The sequence below is a fragment of the Bos javanicus genome, chromosome 1 (assembly GCF_032452875.1).
Source record: "Bos javanicus breed banteng chromosome 1, ARS-OSU_banteng_1.0, whole genome shotgun sequence".
Lineage (NCBI taxonomy): Eukaryota > Metazoa > Chordata > Mammalia > Artiodactyla > Bovidae > Bos > Bos javanicus.
Window position 1 is genome coordinate 109,161,812 of NC_083868.1, and position 12,797 is coordinate 109,174,608.

The window sequence follows — 12,797 nt, forward strand, 5'->3', positions numbered from 1 at the left end:
CCCAAAATGAACTTGAATAAATTTATATACACAAAATTGTTTGATTCTTTACTGTAATAATACACAGCTTGGTACATTTTGATAATCTCTATTAAGTTAGTAATTTAAAGTAGTAACTTAAGGATACAAGAGGTTATATGCTAAGCATACAAAGATTTTTCTTTCTAGAATAATGTATTTTAGGCTAGAAAGTGCCTTAGAAAACATCTAGTTCATCCTCCTTACTTTACATATAGCTAAACTGAATCCTCTAAAGGTTAAGAGCAAGGGCCAGGAGTCAATTCACTCAATCCTAACCCAGTGCTTTTCCAGCACTCTGCTGCCTTTCCAAACAAAAACAAAAAACAATAAGGAAAAGTTAATTTTTTCCCGGCTATTCATATGTGCTCAGTTAAAAAGCTGATCTATCTAGATTATGGAGACAAGTCACTAATGATTTTACTGTAAACTCAAGCTTTCAGCATCTGGTTTTACCATTCACTCTGGGGAGGAAAGGACTTTAAAACAAATAATTGTGATAACTTTCCCAAACAACATATCAATGTGTTTTTCTTTAAATTTCAAAACAATTCAATAAAAACTTTCTAAGTATCTGCCAGGAGGACAAAGCTAAATATTCAGTCAAAAGACAGATTCAACATAGAAATAAACTGTAGTATATAAAATGGCAAAAATCAAAACTGAAGATTGCAATAAATGTAAACACAGTTATGCCAGAATTTCAGTTAAAAAAATACTAGTCTAAAATAAAGCTGAAACACATTTAAAGATGTTACATGGCTCTCTTCTAATCTGATTATCTTTACTATTTGTTATTTTATAAATATTAAATACTACAAGTAACCCATTCCTTCCTCTATTGACAACTATAAATTTTACCATAAGCCTGTTCTTTCATATACTATAATCAAGGTAATCAAAAGTGGAAAAAGAAGTAAATCTGTACTGACTCATTAAGATGCAAATTTTATAGTCTTTGAACTTCCCCTATGAATGCATTAAATAAAATGGTAACAGTATTAACTTCTAATATTTTGACATTTCTAACAAAAACCAGATTTATGTGTGTGTGTATATGCACACTGTATCCAGCACTGAATAAATAAAAAGTGTAAGTTGTAAAATATCATATGCATTATGATTCTGTTTTAAAATAAGCAAAAATTTAAGTAATATATGCATATGTACATCTGGAAATAGAGCAAGGTACAGAAGGAAGGGTACTAAACCATTAATACTAGATTGGTGGCAGATAGAAGATATAGGCATTTTTTATTTATATACCTATCTGTTTTAGACCCATTACAATAAATATGTATTATTTTATAATTTTTTTTAATTTTATTTTTTAACTTTACAATATTGTATTGGTTTGAATCCACCACAGGTATAATTTTAAAATATATATAATAATTTTTTAAAGGGAAAGGATGTGAACAGATAAAGGACAAAATTTCCTCACAGCTCGCTGTGAATTTATTTGAACTGAAATATTGATTTTAGCAATCTGAATTTATCTACATAACCAGAACTGTTATGATTTCCTTCTTTCTCTATAAAATAAATAATCACTTGGATAAAGTCTTACACATCTACAAATTTTCACACTCTCTCAACATCCTATGAATCTGAAAAAAAATGAAATAAGTGAAACAGAGAGCTTGTGTGCACTGCTGGAGGTCACACAGTAAAATCACATTCTAACTCCTCATGCTGTGCTCCTCCTAAAATAAACAGGCTATGTATGTCAAAATTAAATAAAGATGCTACGAATACTTGACAAATGGTAATGAGTGTGGCCAAAGATACCACTGTGGCAAAGGCATTCTCCATCTTAATTCCTAATGCTTTGACTAGAGAAATAAAAAGCAGCCCTGTTACCTCTGCTATTAGTTCTCTTTCTGCAGTTACAGACCTTAGACCCTGAAAAAGCATAAAATAACTAACAGGTACCTTGTGGGGTTCTCTACAATGAGACAGAAACTATGGTGTCTATAACTAAAATATTAAAAATATCCAAATACAATATTCAGTTACTCTTGTGGTTTCAAAAAAGCCTGACTTTCAGACTCTTGAATAATGGGAAGCAGGAGTTATTTAATGCACTTAAAATATTTGGTTCTACTTTAGAAAGCTTTAATAAGCACACATGCATAAAGGTAAGAAAATAAATTTTATCTAGGTTAAATATAAATCTGAGACTACTAGTAGTATCATTAAAATTACATGACATATTGTCATCTGTTCTTTTTTTTTTTTTTTTTTAAGCTAACTGGCTACCATTTCCCACAAAACCACTGTGTCTTAAAAATGCAACAACAACCGACAGATTTTTCTTGGAAGAGACGAGACAGAGTAAGGGTAGGCTCAAGGCAGACTCAGAAAAAGGGCTCAGGTTCATGCTGTTTGGATAATCAGGTAATATTTTTTAATCATTTACTTCAGAAACAATTTTTAATAAACTTGTAACTGATCAAAATGTTTCAGAGAAATGGATCACTGGCAAGGTACTGCTTCTGACTGAAATGTGAGCTGATTCCCAGATTTAGGACTTGTAAGAAATCATGATAGTAACATGATATTAACATTTAATCCATATTTAAAGGTATTTTAATTTGCATATATTCATAGGACACACTTATTTGTTAAAAGGAAAGAGAGAAAAATTTATGGAACTGATCTTCCAGAAAGAAGAAAAACTTCATGCTGTTTTACCTCACAATCACAGTTTAAGGAAAGCATCTGTTTTAACGCACACAAGTACCCTACACTTCAAATATATATTGGCTTAGGTGAAAAAAAATATTAAAATGCTGGGAGGAAAGGGATTTACTACATTGAAGTCCTTAAATAGTATATGAGGTAATAGATATTTTACATCAGTGTTTAATAAATATATATGGTGTATGAGTAACATAGGTGCATTGTGAGATAATTATGTTCTCAAACTCATTTAGACAAATGTCAAAAACGTTTTCAAAACACAGTGGTGAAACATTAAAATAAGACAGGTATTTTAAAATGTAACAAAGGATGAGCAGGGTTCATAACCTCTGCTTTAGAAGAGGTTTCAAAACCTCTGCCTGCATCCTCAAAAGTATGATAATGTGTTAACTGTGTTTATGCTTCTGTTAAATAAAATTATTAAACTGTGAACTGAAATACATCCATTTTATTTACAAGTTCTATGCAAAATAGCCTAAAACAGAGAGAAAAGGGCTTTTACTAGAATGTAGTACTATCGATGAGCATGTAATAGCAATGGGCCTGCCTACATTTCTGGCAAGCAGCAACTACAGTCTACAAACCACTGATGGGCTAAACAAGCTATTAATGACAGTTGCTTTTCAACACTTAAAATGGCCAGACTGTGTTGCCTGACCACAAGGACAAGTAGGTCACCACTCTCAAATGTTATACAATATAAGAAGCATAAATGAGACCTCTGTGGGGAGAAAAAACCCACAGGTATGGCTCCAGAGTTCTTTTGCTATTCAACTATTAATAGAAAGCAAATCCCACTTAAAGTTGTAAATACTTATAACCCATTTTACTAAAAGATTTATCATCACTTATTTAACCTTCCACCTAGAGTTGAACAAGGTATTATTAGTTCTGGTGCCCAGCTCTAGCTCATTAGATATACATTAGATATAGCTAATGTATATTAGCTGGTGCCCAGCTCTAGCTCATTAGATATACAACCTAATATCCAGAACCCAAATAAAGAAAAAAAAAAATTGGCCCTCTGCGACTCTCACAGAGTAGAAAGATGATGAAATTTTGGCCCTGTGTAAACCCATGGAGTGTCTGTCTCTCCCAATCATTCATAGGTTGCAGAATCATACTCATGACTATATGGGGGATATATCTAGATTTTTCATCTGATTCAAGGGCCTTGTTCCCTGCTCACTTGTCTTTCAAGTCAATGTCTTTGAATGTACTTTTCTTTCTGCTGTTTTCTGGACCAGCAGCATTAGCCTCACTTGGGAGCTTGCTAAATGCGGACTCTTAAGCCCCACCCCAGATCCAGAGTTTAAATAGTATCTACAGGAGATTCATATGCACATTAAAGATGGAGGGGCACTGACCTAGGTCATGTTCTCCGACTCCTACGTATCCCCAGTTATTTGACTTTTCAGAAAAGAGAACAAGGGAAGCTTTAGAAGTATCATACTGATCAGGATAATTCACTTCATTCTCTGCCCAAGGAGACATGGCACAGCAGTCCTTCTTTCAAGTCAGAAACAACCCCCAAAACTATTCTGACCTTAAAAAGAAGTGACAATTTTTCATTTAGCTCAACCCAATATATTCAGATCTTAAGCCCTCTCCCAAGAGGAAAGGATAGCATTATTTGTATAGATTGCTAATAAAAAACAATAATAGCTATACTATAATCACATGACAAGATTCTATCTCTTGCACACTTTTATAATTGTAACAATAAAAATGTATGTTACTGTCAGCTACTTGACTGTATTAAAAACACTCTAAAAAGAAAATATTTTAGCCCCATTGAGTATTTCAATAAGAGCTACAACTCACTATATTATCCAGAAGTTAAAAACACAAGAGGTAGAAAAATAGGGAGTCAGCTACCTTTGATATAACAGAGAACTCAGAGTCAGAAGCAACATCACCATCTAATAACCCCCACCTCCATTCCTTCAACCCTACTGTGTTAACAGATACAAACTGGGGTCATATCGGAAAGTCTTTAATTTGTATATGATTTTTCATCAAATAAAAAGTACTATTTCCTTAAGTTCATTATAAAATCTAACTAAGCATGACATTATAAGCAATGATTTTCTCTAAGTCTCTGAGTAGATATTCACACTGAACTCTGAGATGTTTTGTATTCAATTCTGCTGACCATTCTGATCACTCTAGGAGGACTGCAGGGGACTGCATACGATTCAAGGCCTATTGAACATTGATTTCTGACATTTTGCATTATAAATTTCTCTTTTGAGGCAAAAGTTTTCTAAGACACCTCCCCTTGCCATCGTCCTGATAATAGCTTTAAGTTTAATACATAAATGGAAATAAAAACAAAAATCATCCCCAGGGAAAAAAAAAGTGCAACACTAAAATGCCAAAATAGTGAACACAGGCCTAGGAGCTGGTGTTACCAGAGCTCTAGCTAGAGCAAAGAGGGTTGAAAATGAGTGAAACCAGAAGAGGCAGCTTGAGGAAGCATTGCTTCTGGGAGAAAATCAGGTAAATAGAAAACATGGAAGAAAGTAGTAAGAAACAAAATGCTAAAGAGAAACAAGACATGCCAACCCCTTCCTCCCTGCCATCATCATCTGTTAGGGAATGATGCTTCAATATATTGTGGAAGGTCTTCCCTGGTAGCTCAGACAGTAAAGAGTATACCTACAATGCAGGAGACCTGGGTTCAATCCCTGGGTTGGCAAGATCCCCTGGAGGAGGGCATAGCAACCCACTCTACTATTCCTGGCTGGAGAATTCCATGGACAGAGGAGCCTGGTGGGCTTACAGTCCATGGGGTCGCAAAGAGTCAGCCATGACTGAGTGACTAAGCACAGTATATACTGCAGAAGAGGGCACCCTTAAACCAGGAGCCCTGTCTACAAAACATATAGGATTTTTAAAGGGAAGGAAGGGAGGGAGAGAGGGAGGGAGGGAAAGGAAAGGAAAGAAATCAAAATCACCCTGACACAGTCACCAGATTAAAACATTACAAAAGATGAAAATTCTCGCCTTAAAACCAATTACAAAGCACAAGACTCATATGGACAAATAATAGAAAGAAAACCTAGAATCAGATATTCAAAGAATAAAAACATAAATGTAAGGGGGAAATATTTCAGATATGAAGGATACATTATAAGGTATACAAAAAAGAATAAATTCTAATGAAAACTTAATAAGAAATATTGAATAAAACCAGGAAAACAATTGAGAGAATTAAAAACAAAAATAAAATAAAAATCCATAAAAGTAAAAATATAAGGCTGGTACCAGAGATATCTGGGATATCTGAATCTGGGAAAGACTGAAGGTGGGAGGAGAAGGGGACGACAGAGGATGAGATGGTTGGATGGCATCACCGACTCAATGGACATGAGTTTGAGTAAACTCCAGGAACTGCTGATGGACAGTGAGGCCTGGCTTGCTGCAGTCCATGGGGTCGCAAAGAGTCAGACGCGACTGATCAACTGAACTGAACTTAACTAAACCAGAGATATCAAAAGCAGAATAATATTTCAAGAAAATCAAAGAAAACTGTGAGCCAAGGATTTTATGTTCAGTCCAAGTTGTCATTCAAGTGGCAAGACTCCAGAAAAACAGCTTGGAATGTGCAAGATCTTGGGGAATATTGTACATATGAGCCACAGCTAAACAGAGAAAGAAACATAGTAAATATAACGATATGCAAGCAATTATGGAGTAATTTCCAGGATATACTAATGAGTGAAAAGAGCAAATTACAGTAAAAAATATATATACAATATGCTTTTTATAAGAAAGAGGAAATGGGAATACATACATACAAGCATATAGTTGCTGTTGCTGTTTAGTGGCTAAGTAGTGGCTGACTCTTTGGCAATCCATAGACTGTAGCCCACCACGCTCCTCTGTCCATGGGATTTTCTAGGCAAGAATACTTGAGTGGGTAGCCATTCCCTTCTCCAGGGGATCTTCCTGACCTGGGAATCAAACCGAGGTCTCCCACATTGCAGGCTTATCCTTTACCATCTGAGTCACCAGGATATATTCTTAATCTTACGAAAAGCATAGGAATTACAAACAAGAAATTAATAAAATTTGCTATATACAAGAAATAGAGAATAGCTAGATAGGAAGGGGTAACACCTCTCTGAGAATACCACAGCATATAACATTTTGACTTCTGAAAACATGCTAACCGTACGGATATTCAAGCATAATTAAATCAACAAGAATGGGAACAAAGGCACCTAAAATTAAATATGAAGTGAAGTGAAGTGAAAGTCGTTCAGTCGTGTCTGACTCTGCAACCGCATGAACGATAAAGTCCATGGAATTCTCCAGGCCAGAATACTGGAGTAGGTAGCCTTTTCCTTCTCCAGGGGATCTTCCCAACCCAAGGATCGAACCCAGGTCTCCCACATTGTAGGCGGATTCTTTATCAGCTGTGCCACAAGGGAAGCCCATAAATGGGAACAGATGAATGTAACTATATTTCAAATGATTAAACTACACTCAAGGGGAAAAAACTGCAAATAAATCTTGAGGTCTTTTAATTAAGTCTGTTTTCAAAAGATACAGTTGTAGTGATTTTGGAACTATTTTATGTATATTATATGATTGAGCGAATGGGTAAACATATTAGTGCTACAGGAGTCTGGACTCTCACTTTACATAAATACAAATATGAAATGGGGGAGAACAAGGAAGAACTCTTCGGTTTGGATTGAAATTGGAGGCATCACTATGACTCACATGTTCTTAAAAATATCTATGTACTAACCTCCCTCCCTCTATTTATCTGTCTAATCTAGGACTAAAAGTTCCTAAAAGTAAGAAAATTCCAAAGAAAATGAGCACATCACATGTCCAGACCTTGACTCCTAAATACCATTCTCCTTTAAAATGAGATACTGAAGAAATGGCTGATTCTGGGAGTGGGACAGGAAGGTATAAGATGACCCTCAAACATGTTTATCAGAAAATGAGGACATGCTTAGAAAAAAAAAAAATAAGAGTATGTCAAAAGGACCCAGAAATCATCTTGAAAGAGGACTCTCTGGACAAATATGGCACAATCTGAGTGACAAAGTAAATAAGAAAAGTAACTGATAATAAACTGTTCATGAGTCTTTGCTCACAGTAAAAAGAAAAGTAAAATAAGAAGGATGGGCTTTTCTTTATTTATTTGGGGGGGGTTTGTTTTACTTTTATTTATTTTTTTAATTTTTTAATATAAAATTATTTATTTTAATTGGAGGTTAATTACTTTACAATATTGTATTGGTTTTGCCATACATCAACATGAATCCACCACAGGTATACACATGTTCCCCATCTCGAACCCCCCTCCCACCTCCCTCCCCATCCCATCCCTCTGGGTCATCCCAGTGCACCAGCCCCAAGCATCCAGTATCATGCATCAAACCTGGACTGGTGATTTGTTTCATATGTGATATTATACATGTTTCAATGCCATTCTCCCAAATCATCCCACCCTCTCCCTCTCCCTCTCCCACAGAGTCCAAAAGACTGTTCTATACATCTGTGTCTCTTTTGCTGTCTCGTTTACAGGGTTATCGTTACCATCTTTCTAAATTCCATATATATGCGTTAGTATACTGTATTGGTGTTTTCTTTCTGGCTTACTTCACTCTGTATAATAGGCTCCAGTTTCATCCACCTCATTAGTAGAATGCACATCCGTGGTCAGTCATGTCTGACTCTTAGAGACCCTCAGGCTTCTCTGTACATGGAATTTCCCAGGCAAGAAGACTGTGGGAATGGGTTGCCAATTCCTATTCCAGGTGATCTTCCTGACCCAGGGATTGAACCCACATTTCCTACACTGGCTGGTGGATTCTTTACTTACCACAGAGCAAACGGATCATACAACTTCTAGAAACATAAAACCTGGGACCTTATAGTTGAACGCTGGCTCCTTAATATAGGGGAATAGTAAAGCTGGAAAAATCTCATTTTCTCAATCATCAGGCAAGAATTATCAATGGATCATGAGGCACCAACCTTCAAAGGCCGTGCTTAGAACTTTAAACAGATATAGTCTTTATGGGTGGTAGACAAGTTTGTGAGAAGATAAATAAAATGGTATTGGGGAGTATATGAAAAGAAATTTAAGCTAAGAATGACACGCTGGACAGTTCACAGGAAAAGGTGGCAACACAGATAGAAAGGAATAATGAAATAAAGACTGAATCAGGGCTTGAGAGATTGTGACAAATAAATGAATCAACCCCTGAAGAGGTCCGAGGGAAACAAAGTCCATCCATCTTACTCTTCTCTCCATACATCCACAACTGATTCCTCCCTTCCAGGTTACAGATACTATATATATCAAGAAGAGCCCATAAACAGAGTACAGACAGTGCAACCATGTATGTGTCCTTCTGGTAAATATAACATACTTTATATGTCATTTTTCTTAACTAAATTTAAATTTATACTGGATTTTACCCTCTCTCAGGACAATGCTAATTTTCTATGACAATTCAAGTAAATTTGGAAAGAAAAAGGCTGAAGAAGGCTACATAAATAGAAGAAACTAATTCTAAATGTGTGGGATGCTCTTCTCATTTTATTTTTACACTATATATTTTTTTTAAACCAATCTATTAGAATCTGTACTTCTAACTGTATTTGGCATACAGTCAATTCAAAGAAAGAGTACAAGGGCTAGAAGGGCTTGTAAGGGCTATAAGTGCTGTTCATTTGGTAAGTGGAGAGATAACAAATCTGAGGAGCCCAGAGTTGCTAGATTGACAGGTTTCAATGAATTCTTACATTTACTTCCTTTTAGACAGTTATAAAGAATATCATTAACTTTACTTAATATTATTAGTGTACAAAGCAATACATAGATGTATATATGTGATATTATGCTATGTATCCATAATGCTGTTAATAGTTCAGTCAGTGGGTCAATTTTACAATGTTAAGCTATAGAGTTTGAATAACTGAGGTAAAATGCATTAAAATCATCTACTTCCACTACCTGTTATATTAATCCTGGCTCTCTAATCCCTAAAATGCATTATCTTTGAAATACATTTGATGTATATGACTCAGATAAAAACTAAATATAACTTAGAGTCAAGAATGGGAAATAATAATTTAACAAACCATTACTCCTGACTATAATTAATACACGTGGCTATACTTCATCAAAGGTTTTAAAATACCTATAGTCGCAGAACTCTGTTTAGATGAAATCTTATTTTAAAAGTTTAAAAGTATATAAAATAACTAAAAATGGGCACTGTTCTGGCTAAAGTGGGCAGTGGAAGCCTGGAGTGCTATTTGCTATGGGGAGAAAACCTGGCAGCCCAGGGCAGTCAGAAAACCACTGTTGCACAAGATTACAAGTCGAGTATAAATGCAAGAAATTGTCACTGAAAATAAATTCATACTAGTATGAAAAAATATAAAATTTAAACAAAGGTTAGAATCTAATTTGTTTACTGATGAATATGAATCACATAAATATAAAGTCTTTTTATTACATAATAATTTACAAGAGATTGGCACTACGTTAGCTATTCTTCCTTGTTATAAGCTGCCAACTGATACTGGCATTAGATGTTTTAGATTAATATTTTTATTGTAATGTCCATATGTATCTCCTAAATATATCTTGTACTATTAAGTGAGAAATGAAGATTCAAGAAATAATTTTTAATAATGAGAATAACAATGTTATTTATTTACTTCTAATCTGGAAATATACACATAGTTCAATTTTTCTAACTTGGTTATTGTGTTCTGCTTTTAATAATTAACCTGTAATTTTTAGCATGATTTAATCACTTTGAAAAGTCTAGATTTCCTCAGTTTCCTTTAGTTATTGAAAGAAAAACCAAAAATCCTTTCAACTCTAAAACTGCTATAAATAAAAATGGAGCTGCTCCTATTTGCTCTTGTGTGAGCACAACAAAAGCACATTAATAGATAACAAAGCTACAATATGATACACGAATGAAGTCTTGCATGAAAAAACTACTTAGATAGTATTTACAAAAGAATCTCTATCATTAATTATTCAACATTTGGATCTGACCAGAAACCAGAGCATGACTTTATAATGCTCTGTTTAAATGAACAACTTAATGTTGTAATGAACACTCAATGTGGTGAGCTCAATGAATTTTGGACCTGGTATAACACAGCAGTTTTCCAACTTTTTGATCAATGGACAGATTTTAATGTTAAGTCAGTTGGAATTTCACTTGTGCTTTAAAAATGTTTACTGAAACCGAAAATTTTGCATCTCAATTATTTTATATTCTAAAACTGAATGTAGTTTAAACCAATGCATTATTCATAAAGCAAAGACATTAGGAAAAACAAAGCTGTGCACTTCTTTCAAAGCTGTTAAATTGCTAAAACATACCACATTTATGCATGCAATATTTGATTGTTTTTTTCTTAACACACAAGCTTGTTTTTGTCAGATCAAGATATGCCAAAAATTCTACACCAAACATTTTTGTTTATAATTAAAGCAATCATCAATCCAAGGATTGTCATCTATTTTATTTCATCTCTACATCAAAAAAAAAAAAAGTAATTTAAAAAAATTTTAATTCCCTTGAAATGATAAGATAAATGAAAATGTAAGTGCCTTCACATAATAACAGTAAGCTGACCCTTTGGGAAATGGTTGACTTTCTCAATACAAGGTATTCAAAGCTCATTCAAAAGTGTTCATTTAGAATGCAGATATCAAAGATGATGCAAATGTTCAAGAGAAAATTAGAACTTACCAGATGTTCTAATCCAGCTTTGATGTTTCCAGATTCCCTAAAACAGAAGAATAAAAGTTTAAAATAGTTGTTAAACCCTCGTCTGCTATAATTTATGCTTACCTCAAAAATATTTTACAAACCCCTATAACTTTTTCCTATATCTTTCCTAATGTTAATAATAACCCCATTTTTAAGGACAGAACAATTTCCTTAGGAACAGATAATTTATTTATATTTAATAGTAGTATTAACATTCAAATTTATATTCATCTAGTAAAATGTTTCAGATTTTTCCAAGTCAGTGGAGAACAAAAAAAAAATCAAAGATTATCATTTTACTATTTGTACACTATCTTTATTTTACATTAGCTTTTTCATTCGAGTTTATTTTTTTAACATTTATTACAAAAATGTTCAAACATACAGATTCTATCTACCATCTAGATTTGACATTTTATCTACCATCTACAATTGACATTTTACTATATTTGCTTTATCAAATGCCCATCTATCAATAGGTGCATTTTTATACAAGGAATATGCACAAAAATAATATTTATCAGTGCATAGCTAAAGACACTAAATCTTAAATTTTTTCCTGCCATTAATTTTATTAAGTTAGTACCCACTATAAATCAGAACCTAAAATTATAATATTGAAAAATTAATCACCAGTGAAAACACAAACATCAAATATTACAATATTTATTTTAAGTATTTAATTTCTTGCTTTTCACTAAAAAAAAAAAATGAGCTGATGAGACAAAACACAAATAACTATACAAGTAGCAAAGATAATTTAAATATACATTTGGTGGAATATGGCAATAGTTGGATGCTTTTTCCTCATTTCAGTTAATGCTAATTTATTAGTGAGTAATGGACTTTCCCTATTCTCACTCTGATCAAGCAGTATTTTAATTCCATTATTAAGACCATACCTTACTTGCTTTAACACAAAATTGTACTTCTACCACAATGCAGAAAATAATTATGGAACATCTGATGACAGTACTGCATTCATGATGTTTAATCTTTTCCCCACACCTATTTTTCTCTGAAGGGGTCCCAATGTTATTTCTTTTCTCTTTATTTTGTCTCCAATTTTTTTTTGCCAAAAATATATTTACTTCTGTTTCCTTTGTCTTGTTATATAATCTTTTTTCAAATTTCCCTATCTTTTCCCTTTGGATCAACTGCTTGAAAACTATACAAGTGGCTTCCAATGTTTCCTCTCACTGCCCAGTCTGGCATCTTGGGAATAAACGCCACTGTCCACTGATTACTACTCCTCTTTAGCCATTCTCTTTTCTGCTTCTGACAATGCTACAT

At 33.8% G+C, this 12,797-nt stretch overlaps 1 protein-coding gene across 2 annotated transcripts in view; it reads right to left on the reverse strand.

The window, feature by feature from the left end:
* RSRC1 (arginine and serine rich coiled-coil 1) overlaps positions 1 to 12,797 on the reverse strand; it is a 451,806-nt gene that overhangs the window by 240,691 nt on the left and 198,318 nt on the right. For both annotated transcript variants that reach the window (XM_061417479.1, XM_061417473.1), the window contains exon 5: positions 11,484 to 11,520. In XM_061417479.1, coding sequence (XP_061273463.1) covers positions 11,484 to 11,520 — 37 coding nt within the window. The remainder of the gene's footprint in view (positions 1 to 11,483; positions 11,521 to 12,797) is intronic.